General features: G+C 58.1%; 1 protein-coding gene across 2 annotated transcripts; it reads right to left on the bottom strand.

Annotated features, from left to right (window-relative positions):
• Positions 1 to 2652: 2652 nt before the first annotated feature.
• LOC138922191 (ral guanine nucleotide dissociation stimulator-like) lies at positions 2653 to 12650 on the bottom strand. Of its 2 annotated transcripts, none has more exons than XM_070259033.1 (14): positions 12452 to 12650; positions 11897 to 12013; positions 10842 to 11032; positions 9277 to 9389; positions 8782 to 9143; positions 7784 to 7999; positions 7321 to 7424; positions 6777 to 6843; positions 5192 to 5245; positions 4699 to 4773; positions 4102 to 4134; positions 3615 to 3736; positions 3305 to 3408; positions 2653 to 2979 (listed from the first exon to the last, which is right to left on the bottom strand). In XM_070259033.1, exons 1-14 carry the CDS (start codon positions 12584 to 12586, stop codon positions 2822 to 2824), a joined length of 1851 nt encoding a protein of 616 aa, XP_070115134.1. In that variant the 5' UTR covers positions 12587 to 12650; the 3' UTR covers positions 2653 to 2821. The 2 variants fall into 2 exon arrangements, with proteins under 2 accessions (XP_070115134.1, XP_070115135.1); XM_070259034.1 differs by having other exon boundaries at positions 12214 to 12474.
• Between the last annotated feature and the right edge of the window lie 6002 nt (positions 12651 to 18652).

Genomic DNA, 18652 nt, shown 5'->3' with positions numbered 1-18652 from the left:
AAAAAAAAAAAAAAAACCGAGGAAGATTGGCAATGGATGTTAGCTCAGGGTGAATCTTAGCCCTTGGGCATCTTCAGCTGTGGTCATTTGCAAAATATGTAGACCATGCATGTACTGGGCAAGCCCAGGCAGGACAGCGCAGCCGGCCTCCCGCCTGGGTGCTTGGGGCTGCTTGTTGTGGAGCCTCTGCTGGAACCGTCTGGGTGGATTCAGTGCAGAGAATGATGACAACGGACTGCCTTGCTTCACCCTCAGAGTTTCCCCTGAGTTTTCTCCATCTTGACATGCAAAGCAGACACTGTCTGGAGCCCTCGTGTTCCTCTGGGACTCGGGCTTCCCTCTGCTCCTCAGCCTGGAGAGGAGGAAGCCCACGTGTGGACTTCAGGAGATTCCTGACCGCGTTTTGTGGGCTAGCACGTCCTGGGCTTGAAGTCCCCAGGGAATGAGCAGAATCCAATCCAGGTAGGACTGCCATGACCCAGACCCTTCAGGAAGGCAGGTTATGGTCCCCTAACCAGGCAGAGCACCATGACCAGCCGCGGGGTTTGTGGAGGGCGAAGGGAAGATGAAATGGGTCCTGGAAGAAGGTGCTTATAAATACCAGCTACCGAGAGGGAACCAGCTGCAAAACCGTGCATTTGAGGAGTATGAGTATTATTTCTTGATTCTGTTTGGAATAAGTTAGAGTGCATGATATATTTGTGTGTGAGTGAACATATATATATAGCTCTCTCTCTAAAATTTATATCAAAGTAACATAAAGACTGATGAGATACAGGTGCTGCACATGTGGGCCTCTTTTTGCTGGCGATCAGTTCATTTTTGGCCATTGGAAGCCCAAAGAGGCAGCGAGTTATTGTCCTCTGCCGTCTGGTAGGCTCATGACAAACAAAGCGCTGCAACCAAAGGGTCGGCTCTCAGGAGCCTCACGGCCCTGTGAGGGAAACCCCTTGGACACGGTGTCTTCCTCCTGGGCCTGCACTAGCCTTGGGACTTGGCACTTCTCTTTCTCTGTGGCGGGAAGGTACAGCCGGCTCCGGCTTCCATTTAGAAAGTCACCTTCCTGGATGGCTGTGCCATACCAAGAAGGGCCTGGGCTGCTGGGAACCAGCATTTCTCCTCAGCTGCTGGCCGTACTGAGGAGGCCTCCCTGGCAGGGTTCACGCTGCTGTGTGTCTGGGTGACACTTGCAGCCATCAGAAAGGAGGGGAGAACTCAGAAGGGCCAAGCACTTCCTGTGGTCCTAGTCTTACAGGGTCTTTCCCGGGGTGGGGTGGGGGGGGTGGGCGTTCAAAATGCCAGGTGGTAACCCTCTAGCTCCTGGTCACCGGGTGGGTTCTTGGAGTGAGCTCGGAGCAGTGTCTGCTCACCACCAGACTGGAACCATTTAAGTGTTTTAATTTTGTCAGGCTGTGTTTACCCGTCATCCGTTTGCTTGCGTTCCCTGCTGGACCCCTCAACCACCCTCCTCTCACGACTCATCTCTGAAAGCTTCCAACGGGAAAGGTTCACACCCACACCATAAACGGAGCATAAGGCTGGGCAAGAGAACACAGCCCTCCGAGGGGCTGCATGGTTTATAGGCTCAGGTCCTCCTGCCCCGTTAGGATGAGTCAGAAACAACATGCCTGAGTGTGTGAACAGGTGATTGCCTGAGACCACACACCTCAGAACCACAGGGGCCCAGATGTCACCCTGGGCAGCGAGGGAGAGTATAGGTCATTCTTTGGCCAGGATTAGGGTATCTAATGTTTGCAAAGCAGACTCCACCCGTGATCCGTCAGACCCTGCCAGGGAGGAGTGGCCACGAGGTACGGGACAGAGAGGCCGAGGCATTCGAGGGAATTTCTGCCCTTCCAAGAATTGCAGAAGGAAGTGCACGGAGGCAGGAAATCCTGGTGGACAAGGAGCAGTGATGCGTCGGGAAGGATGCCCAGATGTAGCCTTCAAAGCTGCATCACAGATCTGTCCCCCTGGATACCAAACTTGCAGGGAAAGGAATTCAGAGCCGTGGACCAGGATCCCAGAGGATTCCAATCCAGGTGAAGGGTGAACATGGAGCCCCCAGAGGGGCCGGGGGAGGGAGGGTCCTGCCTGCCCTTAGTCCATCTGCACATGACCTTCTCCGGCCTTGACCCTCCACATGCACGTTTTGAGCTTTTACATCGTTCTCTGCACTTAGAGCTGCTGCTGTCCAGAGCCTCATTAGAAAACGACAAGTTCCTAACATCTGGTGAAGAGGAACCTCCACAAGAGAAGCCGAAAACGTGGCCTCTCCTCCAAAGGGGTGGAAAAGCAGCCACTGTCCTGGGGCAGGTCGTGGTGCTGGCCCGTGCCATTTTAAAGACACCCGCATTCCAGTGGTTGTTGCTCTGCCTGTGAAAGTACCTCCACCCTCTAAATGCCAGGAGCTCTGGGTGCTGTCTCTGCTCCTGGCCCACGTGAACCACACTGAAATGAAGCCGTCCTCTGAGTAAGGGGGGGCGCGGAGGTGTCCCTCAGTATCCAGGGAGGGGCCTGGCCCTTCTCCCTTCTCTCACATACAATAAGCCGAGACCCTGCAAGATTTCTTCATTCCAGGAGGAACGCGAGAGTCTGTGTCTCCTTGACACGAGCACAGGAGGGGAAAGAACCAGACCGTGACTCGCAGGCTGGAACAGAAACAGGATTTTAACATCAAATTCAAAACTAGCACTAACTACTAACACGAAAGAAATACGGCCCCTTCCCAAGTGGTAAACAGGCGCTGGGGTGGAGCTGCCAGGCCTGTGGGGTGGGGTCGTCCCCTCCCTCTTGGGCTCCAGGGCTCCCAGGAAAAGGCTTAGAATGTTCTTCTCCCCATCAGCATGGGAGGAGCCGGCCTGGGGCCCCGCGTGTTTCCCAGCCGCGTCCCCGCCGCTGAAGAGCAGGCTGCACTCGAGCTGTTGGAAGGACCGGGATCTGCCACTGTTGCTGGGTTCTGCGTCAGGGGTCTGGTGACTGAAGAGAAGACACTGATGATTGGGGGGGTCACACCAGTATCCCAGCCCAACACCTCAGCCCCACTGCATTCTGCTCCAAACCTTGTCCTGAGTGTTCAGTCAACACTACCCCATTGTCCCTGACATGGGAGCTGGCATTTCGCTTCACCCATTTCACAGAAGAGGAAGCTGAGTCCCACAAAGGTCAAGGGAATTGTCCCTCACAGGCCTGGTCAGCAGTGGAGCTGGGATCCCCGTGCCGGCTGTCCATCTCCCTAGGCCCGTGCTTAGCCCGAAGCTTTCCGGAGCCCCTGGCTTCAGTCCCTGCCTGTCTGGACACTCACCGAGCCCTGAGCTGAGAGACGCGCGGTTCTTCTTGGGCAGGAAAAACCGGCGCATCTTGCCGGCCCTCTCCTGTGGGGGCTCCAGGTGGCAGGACAGGCTGTAGCTAAAGGACAGAGGGGACTTTTCAGCTACCGGGAGCCACACCTCAGGTGACCCTCCCAGAGACGGCCAGCAGTTGGAGTCCCAGGGCCCCACGGGTGACCATGCGACAAGCCCCGGGACTGACCCGGAAGCCACGGGCACGGGCTCCCTGGAGCTGGCCATCAGAGAGAGTCCGCCTTGCCCTCACCAACTCCTGCCCCGCCTCACCTCTCATCCTCGCTGAGGGGCTCCATGGCCTCGAACCAGGCCCCAAATCGCTCCTCAGCCTCAATGTGGTAAAGATGGACTGCCTCCTGGAGCAGGAAGATCTGCTCGGTGACTTTGAATTCCTGGGAGAAAGGACATGATGCAGACGGGGCCTGGGTGGGGGACCGTGCTGGGGACTCAGACAGGTGAGAAGAGGGTCAAGGAGCTGGTCTGGGGTCTTGGCCCACATGGGAACCCTCCTTCCCTCCAATTCCGTGCAGGACTTGCTCGTTCTCACAGTTGGCTTGAAATAGCTCCTCCTGCAGGAAGGTGTCCTTGGTGCCAGCCCCTTCCCCCACGCACCAATGGGACGGCTTTCCCAGCTCTGGGTGCCGAACTCTCCCAAGGAAAGCAAGGCCCAAGGCATCGGGCCAGAGAAGGTCTTCCCCGGAGGAGTCTCTGATTGCCACAGCCCCACCCTCCGCACGGGGAGGCCACAGCTGCTCACCTCACTCCTTTTCTCAAAATTGATCTCATTTCCCTGGAAGGCAGAGAGCCAAAGCCCATGAGCAACAGCCCCCTTAGCCCATAGCTAGCCCCCGTCTCCACCCTTTCTCAGGTTGCACTACCAGCAGGGTCGACCAGGGAGCAGGCGCTACCAGAAACGGGAATGGGTCCCGGGCAAGACTCTGAGCTCCAGAGCAAGGAGGCCACGGGGCTATGGCTCAGGGACATTCTAAGACAGCCCTCTCTGACAGACAGACAGACTGAGGCCTCAGGCAGGAAGGGATGCTCAGCCACTCGTGTGCTTCCTGCCTTGGAGGGGCCTGGCTTCACTCCCTGCAGGGGCGGGGCCTGAGGGAGAGGCTGAGTCCAGCTCAGACACACCCTCCAGCAGCTCCGCAGTCAGGCAGCCTGGACTGGCGGCTCACCTGGATCCTATATTCACTCATCACTAAGATGGCCATGACACCCAGCTCCCGGGGTGGCTGTGAGGCCCTCACGAGAGGACTCTGCCAAGGGTTGTGAGCTCAGGCCTCAGTGCAAGTCTCTCCTCCCAAATCTCCGAATCCTGATCCCCAGCCCCACCTCCAGGCTCACTCACCTCCAGGTAATCCTCCATGTTGGTGTCCAGCAGCAGTAGGTAATTGAGGAATGTGCCAAGGAAGGGGATGAGCCCCTGTGCCAGCGGGGTGGAGACGGTGATGAGATCCCGCTCTCAGGAGCCGTCAAAGACCTCTCCTCCACTCCTCACCCCAGCCTCCTGCCCAGCCCAAGCTACCCACCTAGGCGGCCTCCCCCCAATTTCCTCCTCTTCTCTCCTCCAGGAACCCCAAACTCCTCCAGGCACCTCCCAGCAGCCGGCTCTGGCAAAACCCAGGGTACGTGGTCCCCGCCCCTCCCTGTCCCAAATCCGTTGTGCGCCCATCCGTTCCAGGCCTCCTCCTGGTCACTTCCAATGCAGGCATTTCAGGTCTGTGGCACCAGGAGCAGGGCTGGAGGAGAAAGGCTCCCTCTCTGCTGGTAGAGACCTCCGGCTAGGAAGGGGAGTCCCCTCTCCTGCGACTCCTGGGCCCCTCCTCCACAGGCACCCTTACCTTCTGGGCACCTGTGGGGCCCGTCTCCAGGCTGGTCAACATAGAGGTCGCCTCCTGCCAGGGTGTTGACAGGGCCAGTGAGCCGACGCTCCCCTCCAAGTGTCCTCCCAGACCCCTCCCAGATCGGGGACCCTGGACATGTGGCCCCAGTCACCTGGTGCCCCTGCGGCTCCCGCCTCCAGGGTGCTCTGATTCCAGAGCCATCCCAGCTCCAACACTCACTCCTGTGTGACCTTGGGCCCGCCCAGGCCTCCCTGAACCTGTTACCTCGTCTGGAAGGTTTGACGGACTCTGTCTGCCTCCCACAGTCTCCTGAGGCCCAAGCGTCATCTGACCGTCATCACTGCTCTCCGCTCAAGCCTGCCTCTGGAGCCAGGTCCAAGCTCCCCACATTCCTCCCCACCCTTGAGCCTCGGCACCCACTGTGAGGCCTGCACCACGGCTCATCTCCCTCTGGCTCCCAGATGAGGAGACCAAGGCCCACACAGGGGCAGGGACTTGCTCAGGGGGCCCCAGAGGAGAGGCTGCTCCCCCTCCCAGCCACAGGCCCCTGTCTCCTCTGCCTTCACACCACCCTCTGCCCAGCCGCTGACCACAGTGCTGTCCTCGGGACTCTCAGGCTGTGTTCGGGCCCCCAGCTGGGCCGAGCCACGGATGGAGGGAGATGAGGTGTCTCAGGAGGCCTGGTCAAGTGGCTTCTGCCAGCCCCAACGCCCAGGAGTCTCTGATCCCAGGCCGAGGCCAAGGCCTTGCTAAAGCCCTCAGCTCCCTAGGATCCCCTCAGGGAGTTCCCCTGCACAGAATTCTTTCTTCATCCGCTCAGGATGGGGACCCCGAATGCCACGTCTGACTAGCAGGGGAGGGGGCGACCAGGGCACTGCGGGGTGGCATTTCCTTTCTGTTTTACGAGGAAACTTCTGACGTCTGGGCGGGAAGGATCCCTGAAGAAGCCATCAGTTCCCTGGGCACTTGCCCTTGCCCTCCGGGGCACATGTCATCGCCAACAAGGACCTGGGTGAGCATCCCACTGGGACTGTCTGCAGCGCCCACTTTAGGGGCCAGAGTGGGGAGTCACCGAGGGGACACAGATCTGTCCCAGGTCCAGTGTCCGTCCCAAGGCTGGGAAGCCCCTGAGTGCCCCCGGCCCGTGGGATCCGGCAGTGCCCATCCCTCAGGCAGGCAGGGTGCCCTTCTTGCGAGGCACAGTGAAGACAGAAGGAGCAGTGGGGCCCTGGCTTCCTGAGCACAGACTGGGCTGACTTCGGAAGAAAGGAAGCCCGCCCACTCGCTCCAGCCAGTGGCCAGGAGGAAGATGCAGGGCAGCTGATGGAGCAGCATGGAAGCCAGACACCGGCACCTTCTGCCAGGTCCTCAGCCTCCTGGAACAGTCCAGCCCGCACCATTCTATCCCATGCCCCTGGCCTCCTGTCCCAAACTGCCCCCACCTGCCCATGGAGCTAGCACATCCCTCTTCCTGTCCATCTTTTCCTGACCAACTTCACGTGACAGGAGAACCAAAGCTCATCCTGCCGGGTCCCCTCCCCTCTCGCTCCCCCTCCTTCCAGATGTGCAGCCTCCGTCTTACCTTCACCAGCTGCCTCCTGCTCACCCACTGGTCTTTGATGAACCTCTTCAACTTTCGAGAGCTCTTCCTGAGGGGAGAGGAAAGGAGGAAAGAAAACCCGGGGCGGTTGAAGGCGAAATGCCTTTGGCTGAGAACCCGGAAGGTTCAAAGGGCCTGGGGCCTGGACGAGGGTTTTCCCCGGGTTCTTCGGAGCTCTGAGGTCACCGTGGGACTCGGGTGGAGGCTCTCCTGCGGTCACCTGGGGCCTCCATTCCCACTCCGACTGAGCACATTGTTTCTAACAGCGTTGGTTGCCGATGAGGGCTCCGTTGCTGCGAAGTACACCCTTGGAAATCTCCAGTGTGGCTCAATCCAGGATGTGACAAGGGGGGAGCCACTGCCTAGGGTCTCAGAGAGTCTCAGAGACCCGAGCAAGGAGGCCAGTCCCCATCCCTAGGGTCCGCTGCCTCCCAGATGGTCCTAGCTGAATGAGGGGTCCATGGCAGTCGCACGGGGGATGTCTGGTCCGCCCTGGTGGTGCTTGGATGGAGCACGGCCTACCCACCTGGCAACTCGTCCCCATGTCTTTTGCAGACGGCTGATGGAGGGGCTCTGCAGAGCAGACACGATGGCACGCAGGGACGCATAATTTCCAAGGACTCGGCACTCCTGAGGAAGGGAAGGGAATGAGCTGCGACGGCGGGATGGAGCCCTGCTTCCTCTGGCTTGTGTCCCCTCGTGGGCTTCTGCTGTCCTGGATGAGGCAGATGCCCAGGGAAGCGAGGGAGGGCACACCTGGGAGCTGATGAGTAACGCTCGCGGGCAGGAAGATTTTAGCTCAACCCAGGGCGGGAAGGGAGCTTCCCACCACTGGGACCAGCACTCAAGGTCAGCAGGCCCTTGGCAGCAAGGGGCCTAGGACTTTGCCGAGGCCCAGACCACCGACTTCAAGGCTGAAAGCTGCGAGAGGAGAAGGGGCAGTCCCCCTGACTCCAGGGAGGGGCTCCCTGGGCCCTGCCGCTACTGACCTTGGCCACCTGAATCCACAGCTCGACGACTCTGGCCCTGTCCTGGGCCGTCATGCTGAGGTCCCCAAGGCACGTCGTGATGACGCAGCCGGACACGTGAAGAAACTGGTTGATAGTGGCCCGAACCGTGGGAGCCAGGTACTCCTTGCTCCCATTGGGCCGCTGGCACCACACAAAACCCAGGCAGTGGCGGGGCTCCACCTTCTTGAACAGCTCCTGGGGAGGATGGGGACTGTCACCTGACCCTGCCACACCCGAGCTCAGAGTCTGCAGGCCCCCGCAGCCCCAGGCAGGAGGCACTGGTCAGCTGCAGCTCAGGAACCTGAGGAGGTGGCCTGAAGCTTCTGGGAGTCTCTGGGTTTTGTCTGTGTCCGCTGAGGCCGCCCAGCGCAGGATGACCGAGGACCCAATAGGGGCGGGGAAGAGAAGTCCCATTGGCTCGCAGCCCAGTCTTGCTTCCCCCAAGCACCAGAACACGGCTCACACCTGCCCATCTCAAGGGGCATCTTCCACCCGTTCTCATCACCCCCTGGTCCCACTCCCCTTTCAGCTGCACGTTCCCCCGAGGCAGCAACAACCATGGGCTTTGTTTGCCTGTCTTCCATGTCGGTAAGGACGCACTAGGTGTCTAATAAGTACGGAGGCTGTTGAGGCCTCCTGGGCCGATGGGTGAGTGACCCAGGACTTGGCAGCACTCCAGTGAGCTTCCCTCCCCCACCAGAGGGCTATTCTCTGCCCCGCTTCCTCTCTGTTCGACCTCATCCATCCGCACAGCCACTCTGCCCAGCAGGTGCCCGCCCTTGGTGTGCTCTCTACTGTCCATGTGGGGACAGCAAGGACTTGGGGGCCAGAAGGTGGCCCAGGTCACCCGGTGGGTAAGTGGGGGAGCTGTGACTTGCACCCACATCGTTGGATTGCGGCTGAGGGAACAGGAGGTCTGGGGCAGCTGATGGCCCACCAAGGCGGGCCCCACCTAGCCCAAGAGCCCCGCTGCTCACCGCATCCATCCGGGTCAGCTGCTCGGCCACCAGCTTCGGAGGGAAGTCCAGCAGCTTAGGCCTCTCCTCTCTCAGCTCGGCGCTCGCTTCTGCGGTGACTTCGGCAGCTGGAGGCAGAGATCGTCCAAAAGTCAATGGCGCATCTTGCTCCAGCTCAGAAGCTGGCACTGGGGCTGAAGCTGATGGCGCTCGCTCCGGCCCTGGAGAGGCCGATGGAGGTGAGGCTGCTGGAGGTGAGGCTGCTGGTGGTGAGGCCGCCTCCAGCTCCGGCGCGGACGGTGGAACTACAGCTGGAGCTGCCTCTGGCCCCGGAGCTGGCCCTTGCTCTGGCTCTAGAGCCGGCAGGAGCTCTGGAACTGGCGCTGCAGCGGGAGAAAGAGAAAGTTTCACCTACGTACCCGACTTTACAAGACAGGAGAGACTCCGCTGTCTTGAAGGGAACCCCAGCCCGTGAACCCCACCGCAGACAGTCTTCCCAGACTGCTGTGCCCTCACCTTCCAGCTCTGCCCTCCTGGGCCCCAGATGTTGCAGCTGGACCTGGGGAAGGTAGGCAGGGCCTCCCAGGTGCGACCCAGGCCAGATGACACGCAGAGAGGCCAGCCGCATCCTGAAAGAGGGAAAGGGCGTGGGCTCCCAGAAATCCTGCATTGGGTCCAGCCAGGTTCCCACCATAGAAGACGCGGTACTGGGCGGAAGCAGTTGGGCCACAGAGCCAGAGGCCTGGCCGTCGCTTCCACACTGTCCTCCCAAGGCACCCTGCTTTGGGTCTGGGCCCTGTGCCTGCCCCTTTCCACCAGGGGGGAGTCCCACCCCGGCGCTGACTCCTGTGTGGCCATCCTGGCAGTGGCAGGCCTGCTCATCCAGCAGGTGGAACACGGGGTTTGTGTGAGTCTCTTCTTCCCACTGCCACTCTTCTCGCAAAGAGGCTGGACACAGTCCAGCCCAGCCCTCCACGCCCTTGTGCAAGTGGACTGAGGACTGAGGCCGATGTGTGAGCGGCTCGCTAACACCCCTTCTCTTCTGGGCCTGCTGGTGGTGGTCAGAAGGGGTGGCTATGGAGAAGGGGAAGCGGAGGGAGACGGGACTGTGGTGGGGATGGGTCGCCAGGGAACAGCTCAAGCCAGCCTCCCCTCTGGTTCCCAGGGGCTCTGGGACCCCACCCACAGCTCTCTTTCACTCCTATCCCCTTGCAGTAGAAGCCATCAGACCTCAGCCCTCCCAGAGGAATCAAAAGATGAGTGAGATCAGAGTTGTGCCGGGCCCGCCCCAGCCACAGTCCTCTGTCCTCTTGTTCTCCCCCAGCCCTGTTCTGTGGAGACAGGAGGCCCTCGTCTGGCACTCAAAGAACACTCAGGTCTTTAGTTGGCGCTGGGGTCCATCATGCATGAGAACGTGGGAAGAGGCCTCCAGTCGTAAAGGAGCATAGGAGGGCATCCCCTGGGACAGGCGGGGGACAGGATCTGTGGATGATATGGTGTGTGACTATCTGAGTCTCAGGCTGCTGCGGGGGTCCAGGGGCTGTGTCTGCTTCATTCACTGCGTTGTGCCAAGTGTCTCTAAAGCTCCCGCATGTCACAGGTGCTTAATATACAGTGTTCTCGAATGAACTCCAACCAGAAGCATCCCCGGTAGCTGAGTGGGCCTGGGGCCCCTCTGCGGCCCCGGAGACCCCTCCTTGGCTACTCCAAGGACCCGCCCCACGACCAGCTGCATGGAATCCCACACTCCCTGCCAGAGTGCTTTCCGTGTGCCTTTGCAAACTCAGAAAGGCCCCATCCCAGCGATGGGGGAGCAGACTGCTCTTCATCGGGGAGAGGGAAAGAATAACCAGGAACAACCACGGCACGTCTCTCAGCCCCTTCTGTAGAGCCAGGCCCCAGGGAAGCACCTGCCGTGGCTCATCCCATTCGTGCCCACCAGAACCCGATGAAGTTTATCCTCTCCCACTCCACTTTGCAGAGGAGCAATCGAAGCTCAGAGAGATGGAGGGCCGTTTCCAAGACACACAGCTGGCAGTGGGCAGAGTCACCACTGTGCTGAGGAGGGGCTGGGCACTCACGTAGCAAGTAGGTGGTCCAGGACCCCGTGGGAGGTGAGGACAGCCGCGCAGTCAAACACGATGGTGGTGACGTTGGCCATGTTTCGAGGCGCCAAGGCTGGTCCTATGGACGGCGGCAGCCTCTCCAGCAGGCCTGCCTGGAGGGCCCGCATCCTGCAGGCCTCATTCCGCTGCCCGAGTGACTCTCCGCGCTGGGTGAGATGAGGAAGGACACAGAGTCACCAGCACCAGCGTGAACCTCCAGGAAGTCAAGGTCTGGAGGTCCCCCAGGAACTGTGAGCCCCTCAGGGATGTGTGCAGAGGAGGGACAGGATTGCCCACAGCCAACCGGTTTCCAGGCTTGAAAAGTCCAATTTGAGTTTGGGCGGGGGGAGGATTATACGATGAGTTCCTCAGGACACTTGGCTGGCTTGGCAAGGACAGACCGCCCCGCACCAAAGCGTGCATTAAGAGCACTGACCAGCGAATCCAACACAAACATCCCCATTCTAGAGATGAGAGGACGGAAGCTTCGGGCTGCCAAGTGGCTGCTCAGGGTCCTGTGCGTCGGAACTGAGAACCGCCCTAAGCCAGGGCTGCAGGACTCCCCCGCTCCCCCACCTGAGGCTTCATGTGCTCCTGACATGAAGGGAAATGTCTGGTGGGAACCTCAGCCCTCCCCAGTCGGGAGACAGTGCACGGGCAGACAGACGCTGTGAGGATCTGGCTGACTACAAGAAAGGACGCTGGTTTTTCTTTCTTTTACACGAAAGGGAGGTTTGAGACCCTCGTTACAGAGGTTTCAGATTCAGAAAATGGCAGATTTCAAAGATGCCCCTGGCCGAGTGTGAAGCGCAAACATCAGTGTTTTGTCTACTCCGCCTAGGGTTAGGAAAGAGCGACTTCCCACCCTCCTAGGTAGCTGGTGAGGAGGCGTGGAAGTCCAGATTCCTTTGGGACTGGGCCCTTGGGACACTCCAGTGGGAAAGCCCTGGGCGGGTCCAGGGGAGGGCTCCAGATTTGACTCTGGATTGTGGACACACCCCGGTGATCTCAGGGCCCCGGGTGTCACTCACTCTCCCCTCAGTCCAGCCCCGGGCAAGGTCGGTGGTCTGCTGCACTTGCCCCCTGTCCAGGGAGATGGAGCCGTAGGACCCATGCGCCAGCTCCTGGACCATCTCCTGGGTGGAGCTCTGCAAAGACAGCGTCCGGTGGCCGCGGCGGCAGGTAGCAGGGGCCTGCCTGCACTTGCCCACAGGGGGAAAACTCTCCCGCACACCGAGCACAGACAGAGGGGCATCCGCATAGACCTCCAGACAGGGAGCGAATGAGATGACACCTCACGGGCTTGGGATTCACCTACGGGTAGGGCGGCTTGGCTCCCAGCACTCACCTTCCATCCTGCCAGCCACCACCTGGGATATGAACACGACATACCGCCAGGCTTCCAAGCCCTAACCGTCTGCTCCCGTCCAGGGTAGCTCCACGCTCATCCCTGCCTTCCGTCACTCCATGCCCGCCAACACACACACACAATAAGGGTCAAGGGGTGTGGGGCTGCCCGCATGGGAGGGTGGGATCACACTTGTGGCCTGACCCGGAGTGGCCCGCCCTGGGCTGCCTTGTGTTACCTGAGGGTTCCTTCTTCCGAATGGCCTGAGGTCTTGGAGGTGCGGTCTCAGCCAGTGTCGACAGCGCTGGAGAAGACTGTCATTGTTGGCTCTCTGTGCGCCAGAGCCTCGCAAAGAGGGGATACATGAACACATCCTCCTGTGTCGAGTGTCTCTGGTCAAATGGGCTATGTGTACAAAATGGCTGCCTGGTGACCAGAGTTCTAAGCTCTGTTGGGGTCGGTCGCCAAGGAAGTGAGGTCATGTCTCCAAGGTTCCAGGATGGGGGGCCCTTCCCTCCATCAGACCCACCCAAAGCCCCCTCGGGGCTGTTGACCGCTCACCCTCCTTGCCCGTGTCATCTCCCGAGCTGTACAGAAAGTTCCATCACAGCCCTCCCCACAGCTCCTTGGGATCGGAACCAGCGCCCCAGCTTTGAAGAGAGAGCGCCCCAGTTCGGATCTCCTTTTTCCTAGCAGTTCTGTGTCCTGGAAAAGCCACTGTGCCTCTCAGGGCCTCCCCAGTCTCCCAACCTGCACGATGGGATGGCGCTAGAAACACATTCCCAGGGACGTCTTCGGGTGGACATGTGATAACGCCTCCCATATCTGGGAGGTGGTGCCGCCTGGGTCTGGTCCCCGAACTTAGAGGTGGAAGAATTACAAGAAGGGGTGGATGCAGTCGGGAATACCTCTCCAAACAGGCCTGGATTCCAGCCGTGTGATTTGGGAAAAGTCACTGCCCCTTGGGGGCTCCTTGTCAGGTCTCTGCACCTTCAAGGGTTGGAAGTTCGAGGAAATTCAGATATTGTCATTCACTAGCATTCAACCTTTCCCAGTCTCCTGTTGGCCTTAGAACCAGACCCAAGCGCCTCATTGTCGGCCTATGTGGTGGGCAGCCTCCACCAAGGCTCCCAGCGCTCCCTCCCTCCTGCTGTGCACATCCTTGTGGAACCACTACATCCTGAGTAACTGGTTTCTGAGCAATAGAATACAGCCCAGCTGATGGAATGTCACATCCAAGTTTTAATTACAAAAACTCTGTCACTTCCCTCTTGCTTGCTTTCCTGAGTTCCCTCCCTTTATCTCCCCCTCTGTTTCCATCTCTTGCGCTCTCTCTCTGTCACATTTCTGGAAATGAGATAGCAAGTGGCGATGATTTCAGTTGCCCTATGTAGAGGCCAAGGGAGGCGAGATCTGAGGGAGCGCCCAGCCAACAGTCACATGGAGACTCAGACTCTCAGTCCCAATGACTCCTGACACCACCCGTGTGAGTGACTTGGGAGCAAATCCTCCCCTAGTCTAGCCTCAGTTGAGACTGAAGGTCCTGCTTCACGGAGACCTGGAGGCAGAGGCTCCCAGCTAAGCCGTGCCCAATGCCTAGACCACGGAAACCGGGAGAAGTTCAATATTCGTACTTCAGAGGTGCAACTTTTGGGAGCAGTGTTGTGAGAGAGAAACCCAAATGAACGCAGACTACCGGGTTCCCCGGTCTGGCCCCATTAACCGCCGCCCCTGCCGCAGCTCCTGTTGCTTCTCAGGCTCCCTCCAGCCGCCTGGGCAGCTTTCTGACCTCCTCTGCTCACGCTCACTTCTGCCCCAGAGTCTCAGCACCAACAGCGCCTTTCCCCCGACTCCCTGTTCCCGGACCTACGCAGGCGTGGCTCAGTCTTGTCCTTCTGGTCACAGCCTAGGTCACTTCAGTGAGGCCTTTCAGAATCTCCCAGGCACAGTCTCTGCCACCACACATCTCACATCTGGAAGCGTCTTCAATTGTTTCCTCCTTCTTGCTCCCATTTGGATAAAGTGAGCCCAGGACGAGGGGCTGTCTGCTTTGGCTGAAGGAGATGTAATTCCTTCTGGTTACCCCGGGCACACGGCTGTCTCCTCCAGGCTGAGTTTTTCCCACCACCAGTCCGTCGGGAAGGCGCACTAGCCTTCCCTCTCTCCCGTGGGGCAGGTGTCCCAGGAACACGGTGAGCCGTCCTCTCTCCCTGTCATGCAGCACCAGCCCCTCACCCCACGGCCAGAGAACTAGCACCCGGTCTGAGACTCCACCACATCCTGAATTCAGTTACTGCTGAGACCCTCCCATCCATTTGGGGATTCCCTGGTACCTCCTGAGGGCGTCTTTCCCTGAGACCCCACTCCCAGCCTGCCCTTGCTTATTCCAGTAACAATGGCCTTTCCTCAGAGCCCCCCCAGTCTGGAGAAGAAAGGTGTTGAAAGGTTCTCCGTGTTAATTTTCAGGGCCGGGGGAAATTGGTAGAAGTAATTTGGGTGTTTCTGTGCAATAGTTCCCAGGAAGAAGATTCAGCCCTAAAAAGAAATGAACTTCTGACACATGGTACAACGTGGATGAACCTTGCAAACCTTACGCTCAGTGAAATAAACGCAACCCAGAAAGACACCTATGATACGGTTCCCCTTACATGACGTGCCGAGCACAGGCAAATTCATCGAGATGGAAGGAAGAATAGAAGTTCACAGGGGCTGGAGCTGAGGGTCATGGGGAGGCAGTGTTTAATGGGGACAGAGTTTCTGTTTGAGATGATGAAAAGAAGTCTTGGAAATGAACACGGTGATGGTTGCGCAGTATTGTGAATGCATTTGATGCCACTGAATTGTCCACGGAAAAATGGTTCAAATGGCCAAGTCTAGGTTATGCATACTTTGCCACAATCAAAAGGCACTTAAAAATGCAGCGGGGGGTCAAGATGCAGGTTCTGGGGCCCTCAAGTCAGCATATGGGCCAGGTAGGTGTCCAGGGTCTGAGATCTTGGACCCTGGTGAGGCTCTGGAGTGGTCCTGATTGATGCTAGTTTACAAGTTCAAAGTAACAGGATTGGAGCAATTTCACCGATTGGGGGATAAGAAAGGAAACAACTGCATTCAGTCCCATCCAACGTGGAAGAGACCTTTTTCTTAATGGGAAGCAAATGTCAGTCCTTCAAGGAAGTCACTTCTCAACGTCTCTACCCCTCCCCAACCCCACCCGCTACTCCCAGAAAGACGCCGCAGTGCAGAGCTCGGGTACCGTGGTTGTGGCCTCATCCGTGAGTCATGTTTGGGGTCAGATCCCCTGTTTTCCTTCCCCAGCCGTGTGACCCTGGGCATGTCACTCAACATGACTGAACCTCCATTTCTTCAACCGTAAAATGGGGAGAATCATCCTGGTAGGGAAATTATGAAGGTCACAAGACTTTCTCAGAGGAGGTAGCACATGGCAGAGGCATTATGCTGAGAGCCGCGCCCCACAGGTCACACGTTTTCTGATTCTGTTGATACGACCTTCTCAAAACAACAGCATTATAAAGATGGAGAACAGATGAGTGAAGGCCAGGGGCTGGCCGGGCAGATGTGACTATGAAAGAGCAGCACGAGGGAGGGCTTGTGGGGATGGGACAGTTCTGTGTGTGGATTGCAGTGGTGGTGGCGCAAATCTGCATGTGTCATAAAATGGCATAGAACCGCGCGCGCGCGCATACACGCACACGCGCGCACACACACACACACCGCCCAGTGAGCTCATGTCAAACTAGCGACATCAGAAGTCTGCGGTCTGTGGGTTTAACACTGTCAATTCATGTCCTGGTCGTGACACTGTACTAGAGTCCCGCAAGATGTTAACCCCCGGCAGAAGCTGGTGGAAGGGTCCAAGGCACTCTGTACTATTTTTGTTGCAACTTCATGTGCTTTCATATTTATTCAAAGGGAAAAGTTAACAGTGAAAGACACAACAGGACACAGCCTGGCACGTAGTAAGTGGCAAACAACACGGTTCTCGGTGACAATTCTTTGCGATTGTAATTGCACGTTCATTTCCAGTCTCTCTCCATACACAGTGACCTTGGTGAGGGACGGACACACCTCACTAACGTCGTCTGCCCTCTGCCCAGCACAGAGCACGCGCCCACTCAATATTTGTCCACTAAATCCCCCGTGGTCCCTGCGCCAGGTGTTCTTACGTCCACGTTCACGGACCCTCCACGACAACCTTAGGCAGTGTTATTCTTCGTGCTGGGCAGGTGAGGAAACTGAGGCACAGAGAGGGAAAGTAAATTGTTCCAGGTCAACACACTGGACCGACGAGGAGGTGCCATGCCCTGCTCTGGAGGAGAGCAGAGGCTGTCCATGGCAGCTCCAGGGTCCCTCACGGCGGCTCCTCTCTGCGACTGCCAGGTCCTAACTTTGAGGCCAAATAGCTTGACTTCCTAGAGGGAGCTGGAGAGAGAAGTCACCTACCTGTGGCGCTGGGGGAGGTCGGTGGCACCAGTGGGTTCTGTGGGAGGAGCATGGAGGTCACAGCAGCTGAGGAGAAATGGTCTGGAGTGAGACCGGGGACTCCGAGGGGGGGGCATGGAGGCCACCGCGTGCATCTTTCCTATCCAGCCTGAGCCACTGATTGCGGGTCCTCTGGCTTCTTCTCCCGTGGGTGCCCTGGGATGAGGAGATCAGTCGCTCTCCCTAAGGGGCCTGCAGCACACGGTCATCAGAGCCCTGAGGACTCACCGCGGGGAGTGAGGGCTGAGGTCCGATGTGTAACCTGCTGTGAGAAAAGGAGACAGAATTGGCATGCAAGAGGGGCACGAATGTCCAAAATACAGCCCGAGGACCACCAGCCCCACCCACAACTGACACTTCCAGTCTACACGGTTCCACATTAGGATTTAGGAGCAACTATCTCTTATTCCTAAAAGGCTGACAAATCAAAGATCCAGTCCCTGTTTTCATGAGTTTACAATTTATGTGTGAGATCAATGCGCTAACCTTGCTCGAACATGGGTTTGCAAATTGTGCTCTTCAGGTTCCAGAGGTATTTAGAGGTGCTGGCAGGGAGAGAGAGGAATAGCCAGACTCTTGAATGCCCATTGGCTTCAGAGGGATACTCTCTTTCATCTGACTGGAGAAAGGCTTCTGTGCCTCAGGCAAGGGGACGAATCACAGCCCCAGAGTGCAGAGCTGCAAAGGGAAGAGAAGGATTCACAAAGTGCAGGGCCTTGGGGTCCCTGAGCCTTGAGGGAGGTTGCTCAGCTGGAAGACTAGACACACAGGATGGCTCCTGAGGAACACTGGAGAGTGCACATCCTCCTGGGGCCCATCCTTAGCTTCAGTATGGGGTTACTAAATAGATGCTCCCCAACGACGTAGAGGCTGTCGCTGTCCAGGATGAAGGAGCCCAGCTGAGTGCCCCCACAGGTCTCATGTCTCAGCTTCCGTGACAGCCCCTCTTTTTCCAGCTTAAGGCCCACAGTGTCAGGATGGTGAGTGAGGACAGTATCATCTCCGCCGGCTGTTGCAGTTTTCTCAGGCCTGGAGCTGGAGGGACACAGGCATGGGGAGGTGGGGACTCCAGGCAGGGGCGCTGAAACGCCTCCCTGAGGGAGGGGACAGAGACAGCAGGAAGACTGACGGGCAGCTTGGAACAGCCTTGGTGCTGGGGGAGGGTTGTAAGTGAATAGGACAGCCAAGGTCCCTGAACACAGAGGACGTAGCACCTCCAATTGTTGGTGTCGGTGCTCAACTCTGAAAGGACGTTCATGATACGGCAACGCACACCCTAACAACAAAGCATGCGGCAGCGAGCGGAGGAGGACTCTGGGCACAGGACCAGGTGAAGCAAGGCAACATCAAGTTGCTTAAATTGCAGCTCTGCCACTCACTTTCTGCATGCCTCTGGGTAAGTCTCCCAACCCCTCTGGCTCCTTTTCTTCATCTGTCCAGTGAGGTGAGAGTTCAGACCTCACAGCACTTAGCACTAGTAACTGTTCGATGAAAAGCGGCCATTTTCCTTAGGTATTAATAGGGCCCGCATTCTTGGTGTCAATGGACCTGGCAGGGAGAGAGACTGAGCCTTTTGAAGGCAACACTTAGGGCAAGCAGCCGTCCTGGGATGGAGGCGGCGATTGGGCTGTGTGGGATCTCAGAGCCAGAAACATCTCAGGGCCAGTGGAAAGGGAAGACACGCTGCATCACGGCTGCAGGACAATGGCGAGGACCTTTGGAGCTGGGTCGTTTCATCCTCAGACAAACGGGTTCACGACTGGGAGGTTCACACGAGGGCTGAGGCCACCCAAGTGCTCCTGCGGGGGTTCCCACGTTGAAACAATAGATAATGCTTCTAAAAGATTGATCAACATGCTCTTGTCCTGAGAAGAGTGGGGAGAGGCTCAGTAGCTGTGCACTGTTTCCTCATGAGATGCCTCTGTCCTTCGTAGTCCTT

Source organism: Equus caballus, unplaced genomic scaffold (genome assembly GCF_041296265.1).
Source record: "Equus caballus isolate H_3958 breed thoroughbred unplaced genomic scaffold, TB-T2T haplotype2-0000608, whole genome shotgun sequence".
Lineage (NCBI taxonomy): Eukaryota > Metazoa > Chordata > Mammalia > Perissodactyla > Equidae > Equus > Equus caballus.
This window is presented reverse-complemented; position numbering and strand designations above follow the sequence as displayed.